The sequence below is a fragment of the Electrophorus electricus genome, chromosome 14 (genome assembly GCF_041902795.1).
Source record: "Electrophorus electricus isolate QZ-2024a chromosome 14, ASM4190279v1, whole genome shotgun sequence".
Lineage (NCBI taxonomy): Eukaryota > Metazoa > Chordata > Actinopteri > Gymnotiformes > Gymnotidae > Electrophorus > Electrophorus electricus.
This window is the reverse complement of record NC_137510.1, coordinates 18,677,132-18,704,399: the sequence shown is the minus strand read 5'-3', so window position 1 is coordinate 18,704,399 and position 27,268 is coordinate 18,677,132. Positions and strand designations below refer to the sequence as shown.

Sequence of the window (27,268 nt, the reverse complement as noted above, 5' to 3'; positions counted from 1 at the left end):
TAAAGCAGCAGACATGGCATAACACGGTATAACAATATCGATACCAGTCCAATTTTTTGATGCCATGGTGATCTTTCTCTTGTCATAATAGTTAGCTAATAATTAGTAGTTAATAAAAACTCCAACAAGGAGATAATACATATTGCAATATGTTTAATCCTATAACTACTGAATAAGATATGCTTCTTCAGTTTATTATGTGAATTTTGAAGGACTGGAGAGTAATAGTCCACCACTGTTGTGACTAGAGGGAATAGCTTTGGAGCTGAGGTATGGTACATATCTTGGGTAGCTGGATGGAGGAGACCACCAGTGTGTCTGAAAACATTGCAAGTAAATTAATGATGGCTGTGTCTTCCAAATAGGTGGAATGTGTGTGAGGTTAATAAAAGCTACAGTCCCTCTTAACCACTGCATAAATATTGTTATTTACAAAGTATTCTTACTTTTTCCCAACATTATTTATGGTATACCATTGGGAAGGTAGTATATATTCCTTACTATATTGTCAATATATTAGGAACTTAGCATTTGAAAACAGAAATATTCCAATATTCTTAAACCTCAATAAACATATTTTTAGTGCTGCTGGTAATTTAAAAAGGTTTCATCTGGTTTAGTTCTCAAATGCATGATTTTAGAGTTACAGATGGTGTAAGAATTTTCTTGTTCCATGGGGTATAATTTCAAATTACAAAATGCTTTTAAAAGCTAAAATACACTACTAATATAGCAATGTAACAGTTGGCTGATTATATCTGTATTATATTGAGACCTGAAAAGAGCAGAACACTTGCTGTCTTATATTTTACCTGGGATGACTCTCCTGTTCCACACTCGATTGGATGCTGTGGGCAGTAATGCATTTACACATTAGTGCACATTTAATTCCCCGTAACTTGCTTTGAGCACTCCTTGTCTATCTGTGCCGGCTCTTCATCTGTATATTGCAGTTCAAATAAATCCAAAATTGCTTCATGGAAACATTTTATTTCATCGTCGGACACGTTTGTTTGTGGAAAAATAAAATGGTGCACTTGTGGAAGTCGATGCTGTAACCCAGGGAACTGCTGCTGTAACTAAGGCAACCCTTCACTTTAGAATACTTTTAACTGGGGATACCGGGCTAGCTTTCAAGGTAATACATAAAGAATAATTTCATAAATCTTGGGGCAACATTTATTAATAATTTGCAAAATAACCTGAGAATTGCTAAACTGATTTTATGCTCATAGTCATAAATGACCATAACTTGAACTGACAGTTATGCCCTGTGGAAGTCTATGAAAGGTTATTTTGCAGCTGTCTGTAACATCTATAAAACCAAGCATTTGACATATGAATACTGTAAAACCATTTTAAATTACAGCGAAAAAACCCCCCAACTTTTTTTTAGGTTTATAGCTTGTGTATTGCAATACTTCAGCATTGAACTTCTTATTTATCTCTGCTATCTCATGCTACAACCAGTCTAAAATTCCTCAGCATGGACAGGGCAAAACATATATAAAGAACAATTGTGTTTGAGAGTATGTATCTTACGAAGCTTCTGTTTACACATCAATGATTGAGGCTTCACAAATCATGATGGGTAAATGAGTGTAAATGGAGAGGAGAGTGCTTATTTTACAACTTACCGTATACAAGCACTGCATTAAAGAAAACACAGACATCAGTTAGACTGCATCAAGGTATGTGACCATTTCATTTTGTACAAAACACAATACAGAACTCTGACAATATAGTTTGTGGCATTACAGTGCAATAAATATTCAGATGTTATTTTGTTGCCTGCCTAATAGTTACCTGTACTGTCTTGTGTCAAATTTCTAATCATAAAGCCACTGAATGATATTCAGAGCCTATATTTAATACTGCTGATCCACAAGCCGGCGCTTTATTTCGCTAACGGCCGATCAATATGTGGAAATTCCATTATTGATCCCTGCAGAAGAAGGAGCGCATAGGTTGCCAGCTCATGTTTAACTATTCCCCACCTCTGAGCCGTAAATAATTTCCTTTTTATTCAGGGAATTAATGCTGGAAGGAGTTAAGTTTTAGCTGCGCGCCCCTCATGCATGCTAAATGTAGAGATGCCTCGCGCATACTAAGTGGCACGAGCCCTGTCTGGTTGAGGGGATGAGGAAGGTCAGGGTAATTTATTGCACAATATGGTGCTGCTATTGATTAGACAGAGAAAGGGCAAGCCCAACTGCTTTGCTAATAGCCGTATGAATGTTTCAGGCACGCATCTCTGCCTCAAAACAAGGCTGGAAAAAAACAAAAAAAGACGGGAATACTGCACCTAGTCCAATTCGATATGAACATTCTCTTCAGTTATTCACATACTGGTTAATTAGTCAGTTGTGTACCTTACAGTCTTAATGTAGGTAGTCAGCTTAATGGATATAGGCAACTGAAAACCCTCCTAGTTCTCCAAATGCAGTTTGGCACCACACGCATGTGTTTGTTTCATCCTCTCATTAATTACTGCTCACAGCTGAGTCTGATGTGCCATGTCCCCCTGTACATCATGCATTCCCCCTCCACCCCTCCCCTCCCCTCGGTCTGACTGCCTTGGAGGGACCAGGCCTCACATACTTTGCCCTGTGGCCCAGGCGCTTATTGATCTCCCATCTGTTCGGGCCCACTGATCAGCGGAGAGTGATGAAGCCAGACATGGCCGCTCCCTCCGGAAGCATACAGCACAAACACACACACACACACACACACACACACACACACACACACACGTGTGGGCCCTGTGTAAAGAGAGGCGAGGCCACACTACTGCGGCCTACTCTGGCCGGAAAGGTCACACAAACAACAGGGACATCAGGGCTGTTTTGTGTTTTAAATATTGTTTGATTGTGCACATAGTCTCCGTTTGGTTAGGTACCCTTGAGGAGTCCATCATAACCAGTGAAGAATCCGTGGGCGATGCACACTGTACATGGCGCTGACATTTATGAACTGCAGCAGAGCAGAGATTCCACCTGGGGAAAGGGAAGGCCTTCTGCATGTTTGTGTGTGAGAAAGGCCAAGCCAGAAAGGAACAGGAGCACTCAGTGGGCAATGGTGGACGTCCAACCGCAAGCCCTGTCTCCTGTGGGCATCTTGTGGAAGCCCGCTGAAATCACACCAAGGACCTGCAGCACACTCTGTCGATTATAGTGTCAGGATGTATGTCCTGTCTCATGCTAGGTATCGATCTCATTGGCAGCCATGTGTAATGCTTTTACATCGCAGTGAGGGTCACGTGCTTGTTAAATAAGCCATGTCTTAAACAGCTCGAATATGTACGCTTGCATTGACATTATGTATGTTCCTTCACTCTGTGCTGCGCCATATTCTCAGTATCTTGGCGTGCTTAGCTTTGACAGCAACCTGACTGTTTTATTGAGCGCTCAAAGCGAGGGAGGAGGTGTAGCATTGAGGATGAGCCACAGTGTGACATTTGAGTGTGTTATTCTTCTCTTGACTTAAAGCATTCTGTAGCAGAGGCAGATTAAGCTCTGTCAAACATCATTAGGGTTTCCCATAGCCCTGGCTGCAGCGCGAATGTGTTTCTCTTGTACATTTTCCACTTGAGGAGAGAGGGTCAATGTGGGACTGGATGCAAGGCTAGTGCAGAGCCAGAAAAACAACAGTGCTCCTTCATCTTCACCTCAAGCCTCTCCTACAGGCTGAGGCACTTACAGAAGCATTTGCTTAATATCTTATAGAAGTACAGGCAGTGTTTTAGGTTGTTTACGTTTTAGGCATGTCTGGTTAACAAGACATTTGCGTGGAGCTTTTTTGCATTCGTGAACAAGCCACCACGTCTTCCCACCTGCTGAAACCAGGTGGGATTCTAGCCCATAGTTAGTCTTCAGGGACTTATAAGGAGTGACTAAAGAGCCCTTTAGTGCCTGCACTTGGAGGTGAAGAGAAAGCCCAGAGGAGATCCGACTAGACCTGTAACTTCACTGTTCAGGCAAGTGCAGTGCAACAGTAGATGGCAGATATGTGCTGTTGAAGAGCTTCTGTCCAACAGGGAATACAGTTTTTAAATGAAATGATTTAATTGCTTTAATTCCATGTGGATTAATTGAATTAATTGTAAATAGACTTATATTCTTGTTTTAGCTAGTCATGAAATACAATGTCTGTTATCAGCCTGATAGCAAGAGTTGGTTCTGTCATGTGCATGGTAATGGGATATTTATATATAATTAATAATGTTATAACCTATTTTGTGGCTCTTGCTCTGTTGAACGGCAGTGGCGGGTTATTTCTAATCTTCGTTAGAAATGAAGCCAGATGCATGTGGTCTTGGTAATGGCCAGCTCCATGCATTCCACGACTCGTGCAACCAGTGAACAACACTAGCCATTACGGCTCTGTGCTTCACTGAAAATGACAGCAGATGTGTGAGCTATTGCATATTGCATTTGCTGTTTGATTTTCATATTGCCAAGTCTCCTGCTGCTGTCGACTGATTATAGACAGTGAAGCCTGAGAATGTTTTTGGTGTCCTCATCTGAGAAACCATGCCATTACCTCCTCTAGTTCAGCTGAAGGATCTGTCCAAAGACTATATTGGCTTATCCACACCACGTTATATGAAAATGGATGAGTGATGCAGTCCTTAACACACAATAAAACCCGAAAAAGGTGTGTTTTTATTGTTTCGATATGTAGCTCACGCGGTGCTTTAACTACATTTTATTAGGTGTGAAATTAAAGAATTAATAGGATGATGTCTGCCATTGTATAAAGTGGGACATTTCATTTAGCGTGAGATGTGGGTGGCTGGCACTCTGCAGGAAAGAGGCAGGTTAGAGAATGTCTACCTGCCCTTTTAACACCACATACCTCCATCTGAAATGGGCTTTCATCCTGCCTACTGTGAAAATATGAAAAGACAAAGCTTCTGTGTTGTCACATTGCCTGCAGGACACTAATTGAGGTGGGCCGCTGGCAGCGAGACTAGAAACAGGGGAAAATAGAAAAGAAGGAAAAAACAAATGTAGAAGATAACGTATAGCTTTATGGGGCATGTATTTAGGCAGAATATTCATGGGAAAACTCAGCTGGAAAGCTTCATAGATATGATGATTCCCATGCCACATATCTGCAGCCACGGAATAGCGGAGTCGCCTTGGTTCTCGGTCCTGAGGTACACCCCCACTACTGCATCGCTGAACACACATTCCACTCAGTATGGGAGGTGTGCAGTCACACTTACAAAAGCCTACACAAAAGCCCTTAGTAGACAGATCTGCTGGATCTGGTTACTCTCTCGCTTTCTCTTTCTCTCTCTCCCTCCCGTTTCCTGTTTTCTCTGCCGATCTCTCATGTGATTGCCTCTCTCTCTGTATAGTGGGCTGTGTTTGTGTGGGCTGTGTGCTTTATGTGCGATCCCTGCGAGTGGCGTGATTGCAGATTCCTTTTTTTTATGCCTGTCGGAACGAGCGCTAGCTCTGGCCTCTGAGCAGGAAGGAGGGGCTGATTGTAATGGGGGGTTCCATGGCTTGGCTGTTTGCTGTTAGGACAAGGGGCTTTGCAGGACTGTCAGCAGGGTGTCTTGTCGGGAGTGTGCCAGAGATGTTTGAGAGTGGCGGTGGCAGGACACTTTTACATTCACCCGGGCCACGTGGAGAAGCTGATGAGCACCTGGGGCTGAGAGCGTGATTACAAACCCCACTCATTCAGCTCACCCCCCCAAATAACACATTACTTCCTCCGTGGCTCTTATCATATTGTGTCGTGTCAAGGATTGGTAACATCACTGGAACTCAGCATTAAGTGGTATTTAAGAAGGTTTTTTTTTTTTTAAATGAACCACTGTTGAATCATGAACAGTTATTACATCTTGGTATGAACGAATGGTTTGATCCACAAATGGACAGGAAAAGCATAAGTTTCCTCTCCGCATGGATTGGGAAGTGCATATGATTAGTGAAGTGGGTGCTCCTGGACACTGTGTTTGCGAGGAGATGCTTTGGATGGGGGGAGGCATGAAGGTCAGTTGTTCCACTTCTGCCCTGAATGAATTCAGGCTGTAGATTGTTTGCAAGGACCACGTATTTGTAAGGGCTCTTTGGACAGCATTTTGTTTGGCCTTCTAGCTCTTCTGGCCACTGTACTGGGAAGCTCCTCCTTTGTTTACATCCCCGAGTGTAGAATTTGGCTTCAGATTGTCCTGGGATTTACATATTGGCACAGAAACAATGGTGTTCTTGTGCAGAAGTGTACATGCACACATAGTAGTTTTAAGCTGAAGCTACCGTTCGTGTTATCCACATGGCATGAATACCAAAAATATGAAACTGTTATTGTGTCAGAAACCGGCCCCATTCATTCATTTTCTCTCTCGCACACTTTCTTTCTTTCTCGTTTTTGTTTCTGTCTCTCCAGAGTATACTGACCCTAAACCCGAGGGTGAAGAGCCATGCTGCTCTCTGCTCTACTGCAGCCAAGAAAGCTGAGAAGAAACACTGGAAAAGAAATTCAGAAAAGGGCTGTGATGTGAGTATCCTGTCTTACCTCCCAGCTTTGAATCCTAGAGCATGGCCAAGCACACTGATGTGTGCTCCACCTCCCACACGTACAGACCAATCAGGAGCGGCAGAACATGGGGACTTTGTACTGCTTCCAATTTTAGAGTGCCTGTTTTCTTAGAGCTGGGCCCTGTCTAGTGAGGTTATGGGACTGCTTTTTAACCATTTGGTTGGTATTATTGTAAGTTTCACAGCTGTGCACCACATCTCAACCGCACTAAACTTGTGCAGAATTTAAACACATACACATACACACATACACATCGCGCACACACACACAATCACACACAAGCACACACACATATGCAGCAACACAATATTCATACACAAGAACACAATAAAATACTGTAATTGTCCTCATATGCAGAACAATAGCTATAAAATTTAAACCTTTAAACATGCTCAAATTAACAAGAAATGCTACAGTAAGAAAAACAAGCATAGCTTACACATGTACGCACACACACACCCAAACACAATTATCTTAGGATTCCAGGCACATGCTGTCAAAGTCTCAGGCATATCTCCCAAGACCAGAGTGCGGCTGAAGTGGCTGCTTTTTGGCAGGTAGCCACTATGCTCGTCTGTCCTTTAAGGCAACTGAGACTTCAGCTTGTTTGATGTAGACACAAAACAAGATGGAGGAATTTTGTAAGAGAGATTATTTTCTCCCAACTGACTGTACCGTTGCTAAGCAAAACCGCCTAATTCATCATTCTAATCAATGGAGATGGATCAGGGACCTGATGTAATTCATAATGTAGGCTTTTCTGTAGACTCAACAGTGAATTTACAGTAGCAGGTGTGATACACTCGGGAGCTCCCACCCTCTCTTAGTGTACTCTTATGCAGCAAAACACGGTAATCCTCTTTTGTCTTGCCTGTATATTGATATGGACCACTGTAACAGGCAGGAAAGAACAGAGTTAAGATGCAGAAACGGGCCCTTGTCTGCAGTAACATGCAGTGAAACAGTGGTTATTGCTCATGGAGTATAATTTTTCATGCTATGCATTTTCCATTGTCGATTCACCAATACACCCAGCAAGTGCTTTATCAGAATGCTGAGTGTGTTGAGCTGGTGATGATAACACACTTTCCCTGTATTGATCGAGCCAGAGCAGATTTATCCTCTTCGTAAAGAAAAAGCAATGACCGTTTTAGTGATCCTTAAAATAAGTTTAGTTGGGCCCAGAAGCATCGTCATAATTGTTCACTGGAATCTTTCAGCTGCTGAAGGCTCTGTAAACTTTATTTTATAGGGAATCTATGAACAGTGAATGTCCATAGATTCCAAATGAGTTCTTGAGAAATATGGTGGCTATAGTCAGCTGTTATCTTCGTCCGTCAGGGCCCAGGTGCTTGGGATTTTTCCCTCCTCTCCTTTGGGCTCGGGGGCGCATCGTCAGCGAGGTCATTTTGAAACATTTCCCCACAGGCGTTATCCTTTACAGAGCTCAGTTTGAGTTGAAGCTATTAGCTGACCCACTAATATTTGTCTTTCTGTTTGAATAGGACAGGATGGAGCCAAAGATAATCTACCAAACACAAACAAGTACAAGTTTTGCAGCAGGTGGTGATATGGGGAGAGTCGACATGCTCGAAGTGCCCTTGTTTTTGAAGATAATGCTGTTGTTTATTGATGGGTTGGTTTTAATAATCTGCCTGTATGGTCTAATCCAATTTAATGAGTCTCCAGATTGCATTCTGATCCCTGGACTGTGAGTGAAGGGCAGGTATGTTTGCGAGGTGTAGCAGCTAATGTTTCTTCCTCCTGTTTGAACAAAAAACAGACAGAGAGAGAGAGAGAGAGAGAGAGAGAGAGAGAGAGAGAGAGAGAGAGAGAGAGAGAGAGAGAGAGACAGGTGAGGGAGGTGAATTCTGTGCCTTTAACAGAGGCATTCTCAGTGAGGACGACTAAATCTCTCCTGCCAAATCCCCCAGAGGTTTAGTGAGATGCGCCTCATAGAATAGCCACCTATAAAGGCCAGGGGATGAGCCAGGGGATGAGTGTGTCAGTTCCAGAGTGACAAAGAGTTATAGTATGTGTGCACTGTGTGTGCGCATGTATGTCTTTCTGGAAGGCGTTAAGTTTTTCAGATACTCTCCTGCTGAGAATTAGATCACAGCCAAGGTCCAACAAACAAGTATAAATTTGCAGACACCTCTCCTCACTCTTAAATTTAATCTCACCTTTATGTTCATTAAATAATTAAATTACAGGCAGATTCTAGCAAATATGGCAATATATGGTTTATCTGGTATTGAATTTAATTCCTATTAAGGCTCTTTGAGGTTCTTTAGAATGTACTTTAGACTTTAGAATATCCAGCATTTGTCCTTTTTTTTAGGAATGATAACCCAATTAACACATGCGATTTTCAATTTCACATGCAAAAAATATAAAGACTCTCCTGAACCTTAATCTGTGTCAGGATAGGAAGAGGGTTTCCATGAGGTGTTACTGTTAGCAGTCTCCAGTGGTGCTTCATTCTTTATTAGCAAAGGGCATATGTGTAGTGGCAGGCATAGTGGCCACCTTCTCCCCTGAGCGTCCACAGCTTTGTCTCCTTTCGTACTTTGCCACATTGATCAGTGGCATGCAAAGGTTCCAAGTGATTAGAGGTAAGTAATCAGCCTGCTTGCCCACTGTTACCTCTCACCACCTGGCACTTTGCCCTCGTCCCCTCTCATAGAGTGTCACGGGCATCACCAGGTTTATGCGCCACTGTTGAAGGAAAATAGATGGAATAAAATGAAGAACAAACACTCCACTCCATCACTCTCAGATCACAGTAAATGGATCATGCCTCTAATAGCCCAGGGATCAGAAGATAGATTGCTCATTATACCATTTGAATGTTAGAAAGGGGAGAAGATGAATTTTTTTTCCCTTTGAATATATTTAGGCATGCAAAGGAAGTTTGTCTCACTTTATTCATTATGACAACTGTGAGGGTAGTTGTCAAGCTGGTACAATGATTTTACGGCGATGTATTGTTAAGTCGTAACGCACCATCTACCTTGCGACCGCTCTTCAGATTCTTGTGGCCAACAGGGGGCGCTGCACACAGTCAGTTTCATTGTGTTAGCGCAGGTAAAGTAGTGAATGAAACAGTGAGCGAGCAGGCTGATCGCTTACCTCTTGCCACCTGGCACCTTTACCTGCCTCTGATCAACTTGGCCTTCGATTGCTTTTGCCTGATCGAATGCCAGCCTGCTACACAGCACTGGGGGTGGTGGGCAGGGTGATGGGGGAGTTTTGTGGAGGATGAGATAGGGTGGTGTTGGGGGGCTAAAGATCGATGGGTTTTATCAGCTGGAACACACAGACAGCCCTCACCCCGACACCCATAATCCCAGCACTCTGCCTTCTCTACTCCCCTCTCATAGGATTTAGCAGCAGTTCTAAGGATTACACCGGCAACACTTCCGTGCCTAAGACATCCTGGTGCAGGGGAGGGAGATTACACGAATAACGTTAAGGTTTGATGTTAATAGAAACGCCTAATAAGTCTTTTTTCCTCTCAGCACATTTCCATGCTTCTTAATGTACAAAGGAGTACATAAAGGCCTTTTTAAAGCCTGCTCAGCTACCCTCAGCCCCATAATAATCTGAGTAGCTTTTACTCATAAAGGCTGCTTGTGTATTCCATCATGAGCTTATATTAAGAAGTTCTTACATAGAACTGGCGTTGAATATTTTTTGGGGTGTTTTATTCCATCGTACATAGTGAACAAAACTTTAGGCAGGGATCAGTGCTGCCTGACCCCTTTTGAATTCCATAAAGTAGGCAGGGTGTATTTTTCCATTATAATACTGTTTATTTTCTTATTTCGCATACTTGCTGCAAATCAACCTGTGTGAATCTTTGAAAAAGTGTTTGTTTTCATGTTGTAGCCAATCCAGGTTTCTGGGCAATGTTGATATTCAGGGCATGGGGATGAGCAGAATAGCTTGAAATCATATGCATTAGCTGAAACCGCAGGTACATTTTCTCCCATTTGATCTGCTATATCTCTGTCGCAAGCATAACTGCGAGCACTTGTTATTTTCCGTTATAAAAACCCACTCATTTTTATGTCTTTTTATACTCACCGTTTTCAGACGGTTTGTTGTATTTGACTGTTTGACTCCTGCCCTACATGAGAGAGTTAAAGGATCTGCAGGTTTCATTTTCTGCCCTGTGAATCTGATATGTATAAATGTTGTTATTGAGTTATTTTATTTATTTATTTATTATTATTATTTTTTTTAAACACTGAAAGCTTTGGTTGCTGACAGAGGGCATGTGAACGCTGCTCGCCCACGCAGCGTATTTTCTGAGCATAGCCACTCTGCTTCCGGATGCAATATTACCCATGTCACCCACAAACTCAGACAGTGCAATAATGATCAATTTCCATATCATTGTGTTTTTATTGTTTGAACAACATGAAACAAAACATTTGTTAATGCCACTCAATTAGATGAAGACATCAGTAGAGGATGCAGGGGGAATTTAATTTAAAAATTACTTACTTGCAGTTTGTAATCATGCAGATTAGATAGCAGTAAGAATTGGTGAGGGCTTTTTTTGTTGCTGGAATTCAAACCCAGCCTGCCATTGCTTTTTTGTAAGTCTTCTGGGAAACTGAGTTAGCTTTCTCCTCAATTAATTCCGTAGAGCCAACACAGTCAGCAACATTGCTGGAGTGAAATTTATACCATTTGCATCAACAAAATAAAAGTCATTCTGCTGTGCCGTGGCTTTCATATATCAGTATCTAGCTTTTGAACACATCGTAGCCAGCGCATTCATAAAGCAAATAGCTGGCATTTAAAATGACAGGGAATGTAAGCTAGGATACCGTACTCTTTATAAGAGCACTCACATAGATAACCAAATGGCATTCCATGTTAACACAGTTGGCACTCATAATTCATTATATTATCTACATCTGGCTTCCCATCAGTGCAAACATATTGTCAGATACCATGGAGTATCTCCACTCTACTTTACTAGCACACTGATTTTATACTCAGTAGTCATGTTGTGTGCTTAGTGACCCATAGAGTGCAGTAGGGGCTGTTGACTGTTTGTCAGTGAGGGTTATCAGAGATAATGACTCTTGCTCTTGAGTGTGAGAAGGGGATCAGGGTGGGTGTGTAAGTGAGAGTGTGTGTGCTCTATCGGTGTTTATCTGTGGTGCTGCGAGGTGAAAGTTGCCTCTCACTAATCACCCGCATGTCAATACCAGCAGGCCTCTGTCCGGCCCAGCACTTACCTCAGGGGGTCAGGAGCTGGAGAGGCTGATTGCCATGACAACCACATGCCAGCCCCTGAAACTCAGACATTTTCTACTATGGCAGAAGTTGATAGGGTCACATTTAATGAAACGTGAAGGCCATCCTCAGTAAGGACGAGCTTATTTGCATGTGGACAAAGGGAGTGAGTGGGAAAAATCCTTAGTGATGATAGTGAAGTGGATTATGTTCAAAACCTGTATAATAGCTTTAATCAGGGAAATGCATCGGACAAAAACATCCAAACAAATAGCACCACTTCCTCTCTTTTGTCCCATCCTATTCCTTCCTCTGTCTCTCTTTCTTTCTCTCTCTCTCTCTCTCTTTCTCCCTCTTTCTCTATCTTTTGCTCTCACTCTCTTTCTCAGAGCTGCGTGGAGCTGGAGAACAATTTTGATGACATCAAACACACGACCCTGAGTGAGCGTGGAGCACTTTGGGAAGCCATGAGGTAAGACCAGGTCGTCATGGCAACAGTCACAGATGTGGCTAAGAGGCGGGCGGGTAGTGGTGGTGGTGGGAGGAGTCATTCTTCATTATTGGACGATGAAACGAGTTTTATTGCCACCGTTGGGTCGGCCTCCGCGATGTATTTATATGCAAGGGGAGGCATCTTTGAGGCTTTGAGGCTAACTGAGGTATGCACCCTACCGACATAGCTGGCCTTCCACTGGGTTTCAGCTACTCGCATCATCTTCAACAAAGGCCTTTGATTCCGACTGCTTGTATGTGTTCTTGTGCTGTTATGGCTTACCCTTGTGTATGGTGACAACCTATGGTGACAGGACCCACTTTGCTCTTGTGGATGGGTGAAGAGAGAGCAGCAGAGGCACTCCGGGCAGGTGCCATGCTAAAAGTATACGCCTGCCTCGTGCTCTTTGACTCACAATAGGAGTGTTCACCATGTAACTATCACTATATAAAATCAAGCACAGAGCCACAGACAATAGACAAGCGCTGTAAGTAGACTTGGTCGGATTAAAGCGCTCAGGGACTTTAAACAAGATGCTGTTTATAGGATGCCAACTTTGCCACATGTCAGTTCATGAAAGTTCTGCACTTGTAGATGTGCCCCGGTCAACTGTAAGTGCTATTATTGTGAAAGTGTTTAGGAACAGCAGTAGCTCAACTACGAAGCAGTAGACAACGCAGACTCACAGAGCGGGGCTGCCGAGTGCTGTGCACGTCGCGTGTAGAAATCACCTAACCTTTGTTGCATCACTCACTACGGAGTTCCAAACTGCCTCTTGAAGCAATATCAGCCCCAGAACTGTGCGTCAGGAGCTTCATGAATTGGGTTTCTATGGCTCAGCCGCTGCACACAAGCCTAAGGTCACTAAGTATAATGCCAAGCGATGTCTGGAGCAGTATACAGCACTAGACTTTAGAGCAGTATACAGCACTGGACTCTGGAGTGGTATTCAGCACTGGACTCTGGAACAGGGAAAACGTGTTCTCTGGAATCATGAATTATGCTTCACTATCTGGCAGTCAGATAAATCTGGGTTTGGTGGATGCCAGGAGAGCACTACCTACCAGAGTTCATAGTGCGAACAGTGAAGTTTGGTGGAAAAGGGATAATGATCTGGGACAACTATAGCACTTTAGTTTTAATGAAGGGTAAAGTTATGCTTCTGACATTGGAGCAATCTGGGGCCCTTTCCTGTTCCAGCATGACTGTTCCCCTGTGCACAAAAGATCCATAAAGACACAGTTTGACAAGTTTGGTGTGGAGGAACTTCATTGGCCTGCGCAGACCCATGACCTCAACCCCACCGAACACCTTTTGGATGAAATGGAATGTCCCAGAGTCGCATCAGCAAATTGTTATAGCCACAAGGCATAACTCCATATCAGTTTGCATGTTTTTGGACTCATTCTGTAAACTCATATGTAATGGTCAGGTGTCCACATAGTTTTGGCCAAATACTGTATGTTCTTTTGGTTTCTGCCTAGCTTGCTGTCAATGGGGAATCGGTCAGAGCTGTGCTTTGTCAAAATAGCCAGGGTGTCAAAAATATGAATCCTCGTCTCCTTTAATCTCATTGATCCATATCTCAGATGGAATGAGCCAGTGCAGGGGGAGATGTGAAAGAAGCCCCGGTGTGCAGTGGCTGTTGCAAAATCTGCCTTAATCTCCTTAACTTCATTAAAAAAGATTACAGTGAACTGCATGTAAATGAACTTAATTCCTAGTGAAATTTAAATAGCTCAGAGATAAATACATCATCGGGGAGGCACAAACAGCATCAAAATAGCAATTAATTGAATTCTCTTTATGATGAACTGTCTGGTGTTTGGCAGAACTACAAAAGGCTAGGGTGTGCTAATTGACCGAATCTATAGCAAAGATTATGACAGCCGTAGCAAGTAGACAAATTCACGTACGCTCACAAACAGAAGCAGAAAGGCTGGGGTGTGAGGCCTCTATCCACCTCCATTTGGCGTGCAGCTGATTGTAATTCCTCTGTAAATGGCCCCCTACCGTGTCGAGCAGGCAAATTTGATGAAAGATTCAGCTTTCCTAAATGCTAATAATGTGGAACATCAAAGCACCTGGTGGGCGCCTTTATGTGCGTGTGATCATAAGAAGGCGAGGCCTCGGTGTCTTCCTCCTTAGGAATGGGGGGAAAAGTGAAATTCTGACATCTGGCTTCATTATGCAGTCTGTCTCACTAACAAACACAGGACCATTTAGAGAGTGTGGAACATTCCGGTATCTCTTTGCAGAATTGTGTACCAGCGTAGAGTGTAGAGCGAGTATAATGTCACAGTCACAGATACTATTTGTAAGGTATAAATTGACAGTATACATATATGTGTAGGTGTTTCTCATCACACAAATGCTATGTAGAGTAAAATGTTGTAAACCAGCCATACAATATCCCCACGCTTCTGAATATTTTAGTTAATGTCATAAACTGCTGATTAAAATGGAAGAGAGGAGGTTCTGTTTTAAAACTAGGTTATGCTGAAGCCTGTAATGTGCTGTTGTCATGACAGGTGTGGGTGCTCTGTTCTCTTTGTTTAGTGGAGGAGATGGAGAGAGATGGAGGAGGTTATTCCATTAATTTATGTTTGTTTCAGGTTGTTCCGCCTGTAACAGTGCGGATGGGAGTCTGTGACATGACTTTAATTGTGAGAGTTAACAAGGTTAGCTACACTTTACTGTGTTCATGCTGCACAACTCCCATCCTGGCCTCAGAGCATGAAAATCCATAAACCTTTCGTCCAGAAGCAAATGGTAGAGAATACATTTGGCCAATCACATCAATAACCTCCTGATAAAGGTGGAAAAAGCTGCTTACTTCTCTCCGTGTCTCTCTTTCTCTGTCTCTATTTATTTTTCTCTCTCATGTCAACGAGATAATTTTTTTAAATAGCTAAAATATAGTTTTATTTAACACATTTGAAAAACTGAGTTCATTTCCACTGTGACATTCTTACCACTCCATGAGTTAATATGAGGTGTGTTAATTTAATTGTTTACAAACAATAGTAGAAAAAAACATGCTTTTGGAGCTTAAAACATTTTCTTTCTCTCATTTGAGTTACTGACAGTTTGTTCACTGTAGTTTCCTAACAATGTGAAGGGGACAAAACTCCTGCTTCTTTTAGCTAGAACAGGTTAAACTGGCACATTACCACATACTGACTCAGATGCTACCTTTATATGGATCCATTATTTTGGGGGGATTCCAGTAGCACATGTGTCGAGCATGTGCTTGACTGTGCAGTTGCTCAGAAGCTCATGGCCTGTTGAGGACTCAGCCTTGGGCAGTAGGTAGCTTAGCTGGACTCTGAGTTGAAGACTCAGGTAGGTGTTCCTCATCTAACTTGTACTATGTCTACTAAATTCACAGGAAATTGTTTCTCAAAACCACTTTATTTCAAGGCAGATGTTAGTGTTTAAATATCACATATGATTGTAGCCTATATATGATTTGAAAATAGCCTACCTGTCTAGGTAGATAGCTAGCCTAACTCTCAGAGTGTTGCTGAATTGCTGCTCATTGAGTGTGATCTCAGGAGACATTACAACTAGTACATAGTAACTGTCCACCATCAGGGTGTGAAATATTTTGACCAAGCTCACTTTGCCCCCTGAAGTAGTGCTTTTTTTCTGCTTTAGCCTTTGACATCTTAATTAAAATTAACCTCAGGTGTGGCCTAGCTCTGGAAACATTTATGGGGCCCGCCTCCAGATGCCCATTAACCAATCAATGTTGGATACTTGAATGCTGAATGAATCCAAAATGTCAAATCATGTCTGGGCACAATTTCCCAAACTGCCAACTAAGGGATAACCTGCTAAATTTCAAATTTCACTGTATTTCAGGGCAAATTGTCTATTACACGCGAAAAGTCTAATTTCACGGTCCGTGACACGATTTTCATGGCCAAGAATTTGGTAGGTCCCCAGCTATGTGGAATATAAGACCATGAAACCCTGCTTCACTGAGTGTGCAGTGGGCCCTGCAGTCTTCTAGCAACCACTGTAGGCTGCTGGGCCATGATGCTGAGACACTAGGGTCTCCGAGGTCATGGGGGTTAGCTACACTCCCCCACCTCACTCCAAGCCCTGCTCTACAGTTGCAGTGAGGCATATTCTCTCTCTCTGATCAATGATGGTGCTGAAGCATGGCCACCGACTTCCTAAACGGAGGCGCACAGCAGAGGCACGCTTTTATGTACTTTGATTGGACAGTGGGCCGTTGTTAACCCCGGTGCTGATTGGCAGGGGAAAACATTGCCATTAACATCGCTTCAAATTTCACTCACATGTGAAGTTCAGTCAGATTTGGGAAAGCCAGGAGCTATTTTAGGGACCTTTATCAAGATGGCATTATTATTCTTACTTATTTGGTTCCAATTTATCTACTTGTAGTTTTTTGTATAACTATAATGAAATAGCTATGTGTGTTTTATTTGTTCAAATTGACAAATTATTTGTGTTTCTTTTCATGATTTTACCCCAAGGAGGTAGTTTGGTATTTAAAATGCTTTTCAAATTGTATAGTCGTGAGCGCTATGATGTTCATTGCCATTTTCATCTAGAAATGGTCTATTCGAATTAGATTGCATACGCTGTTATAGCACTATCATAGTGCTGGCACATATTTAAATGATGGGGGTGCAAGTTATGTCCTTAGCTGAGCCTTTTTAGACTTTAAACTCAGTTTCTAGTAATTAAGTACTGCTATAATAAGAATTTTCATTGTTTTTACTCATACAATCACTATATATGACAATTCATATTACAATCAGATGAGCACGTGTGTGTGGGTTGGTGTATGAGTGTGTGTGTGTGTGTGTGTGTGTGTGTGTGTGTGTGTGTGTGTGTGTGTGTGTGTGTGTGTGTGTGTATGCGTGTGGCTGGGTGGCTGAGTGTGTGCTGTCTCTTGGCTCTAGCTGCTCTGTGGTCAGGTCATGGCGCACGTCCTGCTGCTTGCCTTTGCTCATTAGCTGGGAGCCAGAACTGGTCCCAGGTCAGGGCGGCGCCACTAATGGCCGGATCGTGCGGGATTACTCGTGATGAGGCCTGCAAGCTCACACACTGCTCTCTGCTGTCCTCTACAGTTAAGATGTGATTACAGTCAGTGCATGCGATGCTGTCGCTTCTGCCTGCTTCTGCCTGCTTTGGTCAGGAGAAAGTAGCTCGTGCCCCAATCAATGTGCAATTACCAACAGGGCCGGGGAGGAGTGCACAACGCATGGCTTTTATTTGAGAATCTGGAGACTGTAAAAAAAATCACTCTTTGTTTCATTTGTTTAATCTCAGCTTTTGTAACTTTTTTTTTTTGGGGATGTGGTGGATCTGAATGGATTTTAACATAGTGATTAATTTCTGTGAAACATAAAAGCATATCTTAACTGGCATAAACTCAACAAGTTTGATGTATTTATGAATGCAAACTATTTAGCATTTTGAAGAATGTTGGAAGAAAATTGCATTTTCCCTTGGTGGTGTAAGAATTCGTTAGAATTGACTTTAATTGGTTAAAAGCACGACTGTTGAAGCAATTAAGATGACAGGTGAGCCTCTGTGGTGGGCATGTTCCTTTAACCTCACCTATCGAAGCTGACACATCTCAAACCCTGCTCCACATGTTACCATGGCAGCAAGTATTTGATTCCATTTAACTTTTCCATTTTGGTAAAAGACATACAGTGTGCTATCAGAATTTTCATACTGTGGAACTTGCCTGTACTTTATATATGTTTATACATACACTTCATAAGTGATGAAACATCTCTTCATTTGGTGTACAGTCAGCAATAATATTACATGTACCATAATCACACCACACACACACACACACACACACACATACACACACACACACACACACACACACACACACACCTCCTGTCCCTGGCCCCCCTCCCTTTTGGCTGTCCCTGTGTCCCTGTCACTGGTGTAGAGGGTGGCTCTGACAGTTGTGACGGGTGCTGACCGTGACTCTGAGAGCATTCTGCAGTCTCACCCTGCCAGCCTCATCCTCAGACTCAGTCTCAGTCTCAGCCTCAGTCTCAGCCTCAGTCTCAGCCCCAGACTCAGTCTCATCCTCAGTCTCATCCTCAGTCTCATCCTCAGTCTCATCCTCAGCCTCAGCCTCAGTCTCAGCCTCAGACTCAGTCTCATCCTCAGCCTCAGTCTCAGCCTCATCCTCAGTCTCATCCTCAGTCTCAGACTCAGTCTCAGTCTCAGCCTCAGTCTCATCCTCAGTCTCATCCTCAGTCTCAGCCTCAGTCTCAGTCTCAGCCTCAGTCTTATCCTCAGTCTCATCCTCAGTCTCTGCCCCAGCCTCAGTCTCAGCCTCAGTCTCATCCTCAGTCTCAGCCTCAGTCTCAGCCACAGCATCACTCTTTGTCTCAATCTCAGCCTCAGTCTCAGCGCCAGCCTCAGTCTTTGTCTCAGTCTCAGCCTCAGTCTCAGCCACAACCTCAGTCTTTGTCTCAGTCTCAGCCTCAGTCTCAGCCACAGCCTCAGTCTTTGTCTCAGTCTCAGCCTCAGTCTCAGCCACAACCTCAGTCTTTGTCTCAGTCTCAGCCTCAGTCTCAGCCACAACCTCAGTCTTTGTCTCAGCCTCAGCCTCAGTCTCAGCCACAGCCTCACTCTTTGTCTAAGTCTCAGCCTCAGTCTCAGCCACAACCTCAGCTTGCGTATTTCTGCTTCAGTACCACTGCCATCTTAACACTTGCGAATGAGTGGGGGTTGCGTGTGTGGGGTTGGGCATGTGAACTTATGTGCATATGTGTGTGTGTGTGTGTGTGTGTGTGTGTGTGTGTGTGTGTGTGTGTGTGTGTGTGTGTGTGTGCGTGTGCAAGAGGTGGGGGAGGGGTCCTGGGCACTGCAGGGAGGTTTTAAAGCAATACAGTACACGTCATGTTTTTATAAACTGGCCGGTTAAGGGAATTATCAAAAAATGATCAATTAATAAAGTTAGTGGTGGATGTATTTTTATTAAATGCATCCAGAATTTTATAACCTGCAAATCATATAAAACAGCATATAGTTAAGATAATAAGAAAAGTATAAGAAAAAATGACAGCATTATTTAGACGTAAATTCTTGGCATTTGTGATGGATTTGTTTAACACTCCTTCAGTTTAAGATAAGAAATGTTGATAAAGCAGAACTGAGTTTCACACATGGAAACCAGTTTGTCATATGAATGTGTAAACATCAGGATTGCAATAGCCATGCTAGTAGAAAATGTAAGTCAATACATTTGTTTCCTAAATAACAAATAATACTAATACTAATACTACTATTACTTCTACTGATAATAGTAATACTAGGCTGATGCAATCAGCAAAATATTAGATATAATGATGACAAAATACCAGGTATTAAATACCTAGGCTTAAAATGTTTTGCTTAAAACTGTGGATGTACATACAGATGAAATCAATAATTACGTGCTTGTAATTTCCATGCGCATATAAGGTACAAGCAAAGTAAAGTTCATTTTCATTATAAGCAAAACAATATATTTTTCAGTTTCTCTTATTTTGTCAAAAATGTATGTTTACCAGTAACTTGTATTTTTCATTCAGTTGTAACTTCTATCCAGCTGGACATTATTCAGCTTTAACTGATCACATCTGTGTCATCATGTCCAGGGTATCAGTGCAAGGCTAGAAGTGCTCGTTCACTTCAGTCCGGCCAGCATTATTGGAAACCGGTGGTATGATTGTGTCTTCAAGATGGCATCCAAGTAGAACTCATTTTTTCCCCATCCTCTTCAAAACTCTTGACCAAAATATGATCCAGTTTCCCCCGCAATAAAAAGAATAACTTTTTTAGTTTTTCAAACAAGTGAACAGTACTGAATATTTGGGCAGACAGGCAATTCATTAAGGTAAGTAATCATTAAAACTGTGAAATCTCTTTAACTGGATTTGATCAAATTTGACTTTCTACAGGGAACCATGTTTGACTTATTAATAATAGAAACAACGTATAAAAAGGTTAGCTACCTGTGCATACTGGGGGTCTGTAATCCTGTGCAGTACACTCATCAGACAATGTACGGAAAGCTTTTGATTATTAGTCAGGAAAAAAGCAAGAAGCGCAGACCCAGAGAGGCAGCGAAAGGGCAGGCAGAAATCAGTCTGCAGTGGTCTGCTAATTCAACAGCTCCTTCAATTTCACCAGTGCTTATTGCGTGATTATTTGGGCACACCGAAAACGCATGTGTACTGTCAGTGATTTGATTGCATTATAGAGCCCAAAGCTGTGGCTCCCTACCTAGCGCACTCCGCAGTGAGCCACGTGCATTTGGAGCATGGCTCTCTCCACCCGCTTGAATTGCTGTGACCTAGAGCAATTCTTGAACAAATAAGATTGCCTTTGTGTGCGCATTATTTTCTGTTGACATTCGCTAAGCACTTGGGCTGCTGGCCACAGGAGATAGATGAGGGCCCAAAATGTGTCTGTACCCAGCGTCTTTAATGTTACCTTGAGAGAAAGTAAAGAGGGGCGCTGCTTTTCTTGTCTGTGGCCGCGGCGCAGAGCATGGGGCGGCAGTGGAGGGAATAGGTTATTTGGCCATGACTTCTCTTGTTCTCGCCCTCCTTTTTTTTCCCAAGCTGCCTTTCTTTTTTTTGAAGGGACAAACAAACAGCCCCAGAACCAAGTGAAGGTGCCCTCGCGCAAATTTTCATTTCGATCTCCAAGATCTCATCTTTATGAATGTTTTTGCACACTTTGACCTGCCTGTGCATGGCTGCTCTGTAGGCTGTATGTCTAAACCGTACAAAATTTCTTTTTTTTTTTTCTTTTTTTTTTAAGGTCAACACAGTGCACCGCATAGTACAATAGTCCAGTTCCAGTGAATTTTGAATAATGTGTTTGTTGAACACACGGAAAACTTTTGCAGCTCAGTGCTGGCAAGAGTCCTTTTTTTTTTTCCCCCTTTGAACGAGAAAGATTGAATGAGTAAGAGACAGTGACTTAGTGAAAGAGCGATAGAGGTAGAGAGCATGAGAAAGAGCTTGAGAGAAAACAAGGGAGAGGAAGAGTGAGAAATATTTGTGTGCGCATGCCTCTGTGTCTTCCTGAAGCCGCTCAGTATTAATCATGCCCAGGGAGATAAGAGGCATGCGGCTGGCTAGTGTCCTCTGAGCCCAGCTCTCACTTTAGTACCAATTGCTCCTCCATCCACTGTGCCTGAGCCAGGGCCTGAGCTTTCTCCCAGGCAAACACTGCTGCAATATCCATTATGCCAGGGGCCAAGGATAATTTATTGTCAAATAAGGAAAATGGGTCAACACTAATGTCACTTGATGATCAACCACCCATGTTTAATAAAACGCAGCGGTGGTAGTGCGTGGTCCTGTATAGCATCTCCGGTCCCTGGTCTGCTCTACCTGGCCACAACACTGTGGTAATTACCCCTGCTGTCACTGTGGTAAGTGGTATTAATGGCAGCCATGTGCACTTTAGTGCGCGCTGAGCTCCCAGCGTCGTGAGATGGGATTATTATAGGCGTCCAGCTGCAGTGGGTGCTTTTTTGTTCCTGCGGGTATGTGTGTGTGTGTGTGTGTGTGTGGGTGGGAAGGTGGGAGAAAGCAGAGGGTGGGGGTGTTGCTCCTCCTCTTTTCTTGCATGTTTCCCCTGTCTCTCACGCCTCTTCCATCTCTCTGTCCACAAATCTTTTCTTTGCCTTGATGTTTCTCTCTCTTCTCCTTTATTTCTCTCTCTCTCTAACCTCCTCCCTGCTCCCCTAAAGGAGAAAGCACTGTTCCAAATCGGTGCTACATCATCTGAAATCGTTAGTGTGGCGAGTTCCAAACAGCTGTGTGTGTTTTTAACGTGTAAACTAATGAGTGTGTGCCAACAGCAGGCGCCGGGCCCTCCCTGCTGCACCCCTCCTGTCACACACGCTCACCACCACGGGCAAAACATCCATTCTGATTGGGCATGAATATTTAATTATCCCCCTCCAAATGATCCTATTTATCATTCAAAACTAGTTTGTCATTGTCACCAGTATGACTTTGAGCTGCAGTGCGTTGGCTGCAGGAGCGTTCCCCATGAGATGAAGCCGGCCGTTCAGCTTCTCAGGGTGGTAAACACCCTGTTAACTTTTTACAAGCAACGTAGGCTCATATTGTGGTAAAGGGCAGCGCTAGACATGAAGCGGCTGGAGCACCCAAGCCGTCTCCGACTGCCAGCCTACTGCTATCTCCGTGCCCTGAGCACACCAGGCCATCTACGCTGAATAGCCGTTTGCATGTTGTGAAGTACAGGATGCAGCTTAACGGCAGCATGTGTTGTTTCTCTCATTTGCTGACAGATGTCTGAAGTGTGCTGACGCGCCCTGTCAGAAGAGCTGCCCCACTAACCTTGACATAAAGGCCTTCATCACCAGCATCGCCAACAAGGTAATCACCTTTAGTTCATGTTCCACAGGTCGTAGGTCACAACGCTGCATTTATGTATTGCTTTGTGTTTGGTAGCACTACAGGTGATATCTTTGCCTAGGGAAAATGTGCTAATAACAATTTTTATGTAAAGCATTATTGAGTCAAATATATCATATTACCTATCAGGTGACAAAATAATCTAGGCTTCCATAAAACGTATCTTTAACATGCTCTCAGTGAATATCAGGGGCCTGTTTTAAATGTGAAGAATGTCTTAAGTGCAGCAGTACAATATATTGTCATTTTCATAACTGCGCAATGCATGTCCTCATAATTTCATGCCTTGTGCAGTGCTAAGTGGTTAGGCCTGCTGAAAAAAGGAATTCCATGTAAAATGAGCTAGCATAAGCCAATGTGTTTGCCATTTTCATTAAGAGTCAAGACTCTGCACTGAGATGACAAAGTACTACATCTGTGTTTGGCTCAGTCTGCTGTTTTAATGAAGGTGTCTGGTGTTAGGGGCAAGCAAAATGCATGCTTAAAACTGTGCTAATTACAATAGGTCATGGGATATGTTCTTTATTATCGTAGTTACTATATGGCAATAAATGAATATGATGAGTAACAGTTAAAGAAAGTAAATGTGAGCCTATTTTGTAATAAGTCTCCACTTTAATCTGACATAAGAAGTGTGTAAGGTAATGGATAAACCTCACAAAACTATGATCTATGCTCCATGTTTTCTGGAGATGCACAGAATCACGTTCTATTTCATGCACTTGATTAAAATGAGTCATTTCTGGTGTACTTTCTATCTACAGCTAACATACTGTGTATTTACAGTTTTTATCCTGTTGGGCTTGAACTATGTGCACAGGTATTTGTGACTCATCTGGACTGAAATATTCTTGCCCTGACTGATTCATTGCTATATTTAAGAATTGCGCTTAGCTCAGCTGGTTAAAGGTATGGTCTGACAAGATATTAATACATCAGCACTTTGTTCTAATTTAACATCACTTTACATTGTGCTTGTAGAGTTTATGATTGCTCCCACATGAAAGTAGCATGTCTTTTACTCACACCTTCATAATATTGGGTCATGAGGTAGATGCTGTGTGTGATGAAAACAGAGCCTTTATACAAGTTTTTCTTGTTGGCTAAGTGCAATGACCTGATGCATTTATGAGTCCCATAATCAAAAGATACAAAAATCAAAAAAGAAAAAAAAAGGTTTACATGCCCGAAGACTTGCATCTTTTTTTTTTACCAGTTAATTTTTATCTAAGCAAAGTGCTTATATACATACTTACTAAACTAGACAGTATAACAAATGTTCCATGTTTTTTTATTTAGAAGAACTGGCTTATTTCTAAGAGTTTCTTTTGATACCTTGGAATAGGTGCTATTTAATAACATGAAGGATACTGTTTGCCATTCCTCATGTCATTCTAAAAAGATTAATTTTAAAAAGAATGAAAAGATATGAAAATATTTGGTTCTGTTTCTTCAACTAACCTTGAGAACTTGATGTAATTGAAATATACGGACACTCACTTTCCCCTTACTGGACCTTTTATTGAAATGACAAACATTGCTATTCTGGCAAAAAGGGAGATTTGACATTCAGAAAATTTGCAGAATGCAGATGAACCCCTGCGTCTAATGGCAAGCTATGCTTTTAATAAAGTATTTTTCTTTCTCAGATTCTGAAAATGCTTTGAATAGCCCGGTTTGTCTTTTGCACATGCTTGCTTGACTTTATAGGAGTTCTCAAACCATACAGGTTTTTAAAGCTATAATATTCCAGGTCTCCCATTGGCTTGGCACTACACACTTAGCCATCAGCCAGGCATTGAAGCCTATATAATCAACATGAAAATGCCCTTCCAAAAGGCTCTTACAGAGTGCTGCTTGGCGCTCACCTTTCCCGCGCTGCCCTGCTGTTCAATCAAGGCTGTTGTCATTCATTGCATTTTCTGAAGTTATAGAACACCATTTAGTCGTCTTTATCCTCGATTCAAGGCTGTCTGCTGAACAGTGCTCCCGCTCCAGTGCTCTGGCTATTCACACGGGTCTGACGGTCTGAACGCCTCTGTCTGTAGTTGTTTGCGTTCTTCAACCTCTCAGCCAGGAGCAGTAGCAGCGCTGAGCATCCTGACACTGTTGAATTCCTGCCGTTTCCAGATCGCTCTCTGCTCCCCCCAGTGATTCCTCACCAGGTCCTTTCCTCACGGACATGCATGTGTTCCTTCACAGAACTATTACGGGGCAGCAAGGGCCATCCTGTCGGATAACCCACTGGGCCTGACCTGCGGGATGGTGTGTCCCACCTCGGACCTGTGCATGGGTGGCTGCAACCTCTTGGCCTCCGAGGAGGGGCCCATCAACATCGGAGGCCTGCAGCAGTTTGCCATTGAGGTATGTCCTGCCAGAAGAGTGAATGCTAAAAAGGCACCTAACCAGGCACCAGCTAGTCTCCTCTATAAAGTGGCTCACTGTGCAATTACTATCAGGCAGAGTTTCATAGGACGTTCATGAACTCGTGCATTAATTATTCATTTGAGATCTGAGTGGCACAGGTGGGAGCTAACTTGGTGTTTTATATAAATGGACATGAACAAAGTTTTATTCTGTAAAGCTAAAAAACAGTGTCTTGGATTACTTTAGTGTTAGTACCACTGAACACAAGCAAAGGACCAAGTTCTCATGTGTTGGGATGTCAGGGGTTCTCCTGCTTTTGCGCTTTTACCACACACATATGAGTTTCTGCACAAGCTCAGCATGTGCTCTGCGGCCGGCCCCTCCGCTGACCCGGCCGCGATTTAGCAGTAGCTTCTCCCTTCTTTGTTTAGCCGATACAGACCGTGGTGGAGCGACAGTGCAGGCTAGCAGTGCTGTAGTAATGGGGCATCTCTCTCTACTGTCATAACCCCACCCCCTACCCCCCAGCCACGCCCCCACCCTCACCCATTCCTGCTTCAGCCGTGTGATTCTGCCATCAGAGAGCAGGCCGCAGCTCAAAGTCAGCACAGACGACTTTGTTAGGACGCCAGTGTTAAGAACCTAAAGCAAGAAGGGAAGGCTTTCATGTCTAAAACAGACATGTTAATGTCAGATGCTCTTCATTTCATGTTCAGAAGGAAGAACTAAGGTGGGGGGGGGGGGGGGTGTGGCTTGGCTCTAAAGCGGCGCCGGTGAGGCGGTGTGGTTCACCCTACATCGATTTCAGTGGAGATTTGCTCGCTGCCACTGGATGCTCATTGTGTGCCGTGACTGTTATCAGCGGTGGCAGCTTTTGGCGTATAGCTCGGGGTTTTTGAACTGCTACATGTAGAATTTGTTTGATCATCTGCCGCCTTGTTTTCTCCCGCGGAATAATGATTGGAACTACAGGTGGCTTATTCCATGGTGCAGCTTCGAGATAATCAGAGTATCTGTTCTTGTCATTGTCATAGTGAGCTTTATTTAGTTCCGTGGTAACTGCTAATTAAATGAAAATGTCAGAGATAGTGTGTGGGCTTGAATTGCTGTCTTTGACCCACGGCCCTCTGCCACCGCCGCTAAGGGAGCTGCTGCTCTAACGAAGGCTCTCCTCTCCACGGTGTGAGGCAGGAGGCTCCAGCAGTGGCAGTGATATCACTGGTCATATTCAAGAGAGACAATATCCTATGATGACTTTGACACTGGAGCTCATAAGTGGATGAATTAATGGTAACAGAATTGTGAAACATTGCAATACGCCGGGCGTGTTAGCCTTCTTGCAGAAATCTTGACATTCTGTATTTCGTAACTTTTAACTTCGGGGTTGTGTAACTGTGTTCGCTGGCTTCTCTCCCCATTCGGACAAAAGTGAAGTGGAGTTCAAGGAAACCCATTAATGCAGCCCCAATAGCAGACAAACTGAATAAAGCGAATACATTATAATGCGAGGCGGCCCTTTCAAAGGCTTTGTACAGGATGCACATGAGCAAGTGTAGCTGCCAGGTCTAATACAGTCGAGGGACATGACGCGGCTAAATTACCTTTCTGTAGCGCGGTGTGGCACTGGGCTTTATCTCTCAGCCATTTGTTTGCAATTCTGATAGGTCCTGAGATGTCATGTGTCTTTAATGAGCTGAAGGATGAGCCTTGGCAAAGCCGACATCTGGCTCAGGCCTGCTACACTTCCCACAACTTCCCACTGCCCCCATCAGCGGGAACAAAGAGGGACAACAACAACAGAAAAAGGTTCCATGACTTCCTGAAGAATAAAAGGCACAGTTAGGAAAGTGGCTGGTCTCTCCTTCCACCCACTTCTGCCGTGACTTATTAGATATCTCTGTCCAGGTGGCAGCTCCTCTCTGCTTAAATGTGAGAGGTCAGGCTGGCTCTCCAGCCGATAATTAGACAAGGGCAGGAAGAGGGGCTAGCACCGGCCAGCTCCATGCCGCGCCCTCTCACGCTGCCGCTCTGCACTTGCAGATGAAGTCGGTGCCTCATTTTCTATTAGGGCCCAATGGGCAGCATTCTGTCTATAGGTGGCTTGGCACATTAGCGCTCGCCCGCGGCGAGCTCT

The 27,268-nt window shown here is 43.3% G+C and overlaps 1 protein-coding gene across 2 annotated transcripts in view; it reads left to right on the top strand.

The window, feature by feature from the left end:
* Positions 1-27,268, top strand: part of dpyda (dihydropyrimidine dehydrogenase a) — a 113,293-nt gene that overhangs the window by 5,621 nt on the left and 80,404 nt on the right. For both annotated transcript variants that reach the window (XM_081696081.1, XM_027016151.3), the window contains exons 2-5: positions 6,403-6,513; positions 12,201-12,283; positions 22,641-22,728; positions 24,970-25,131. In XM_081696081.1, coding sequence (XP_081552207.1) covers positions 6,403-6,513; positions 12,201-12,283; positions 22,641-22,728; positions 24,970-25,131 — 444 coding nt within the window. The remainder of the gene's footprint in view (positions 1-6,402; positions 6,514-12,200; positions 12,284-22,640; positions 22,729-24,969; positions 25,132-27,268) is intronic.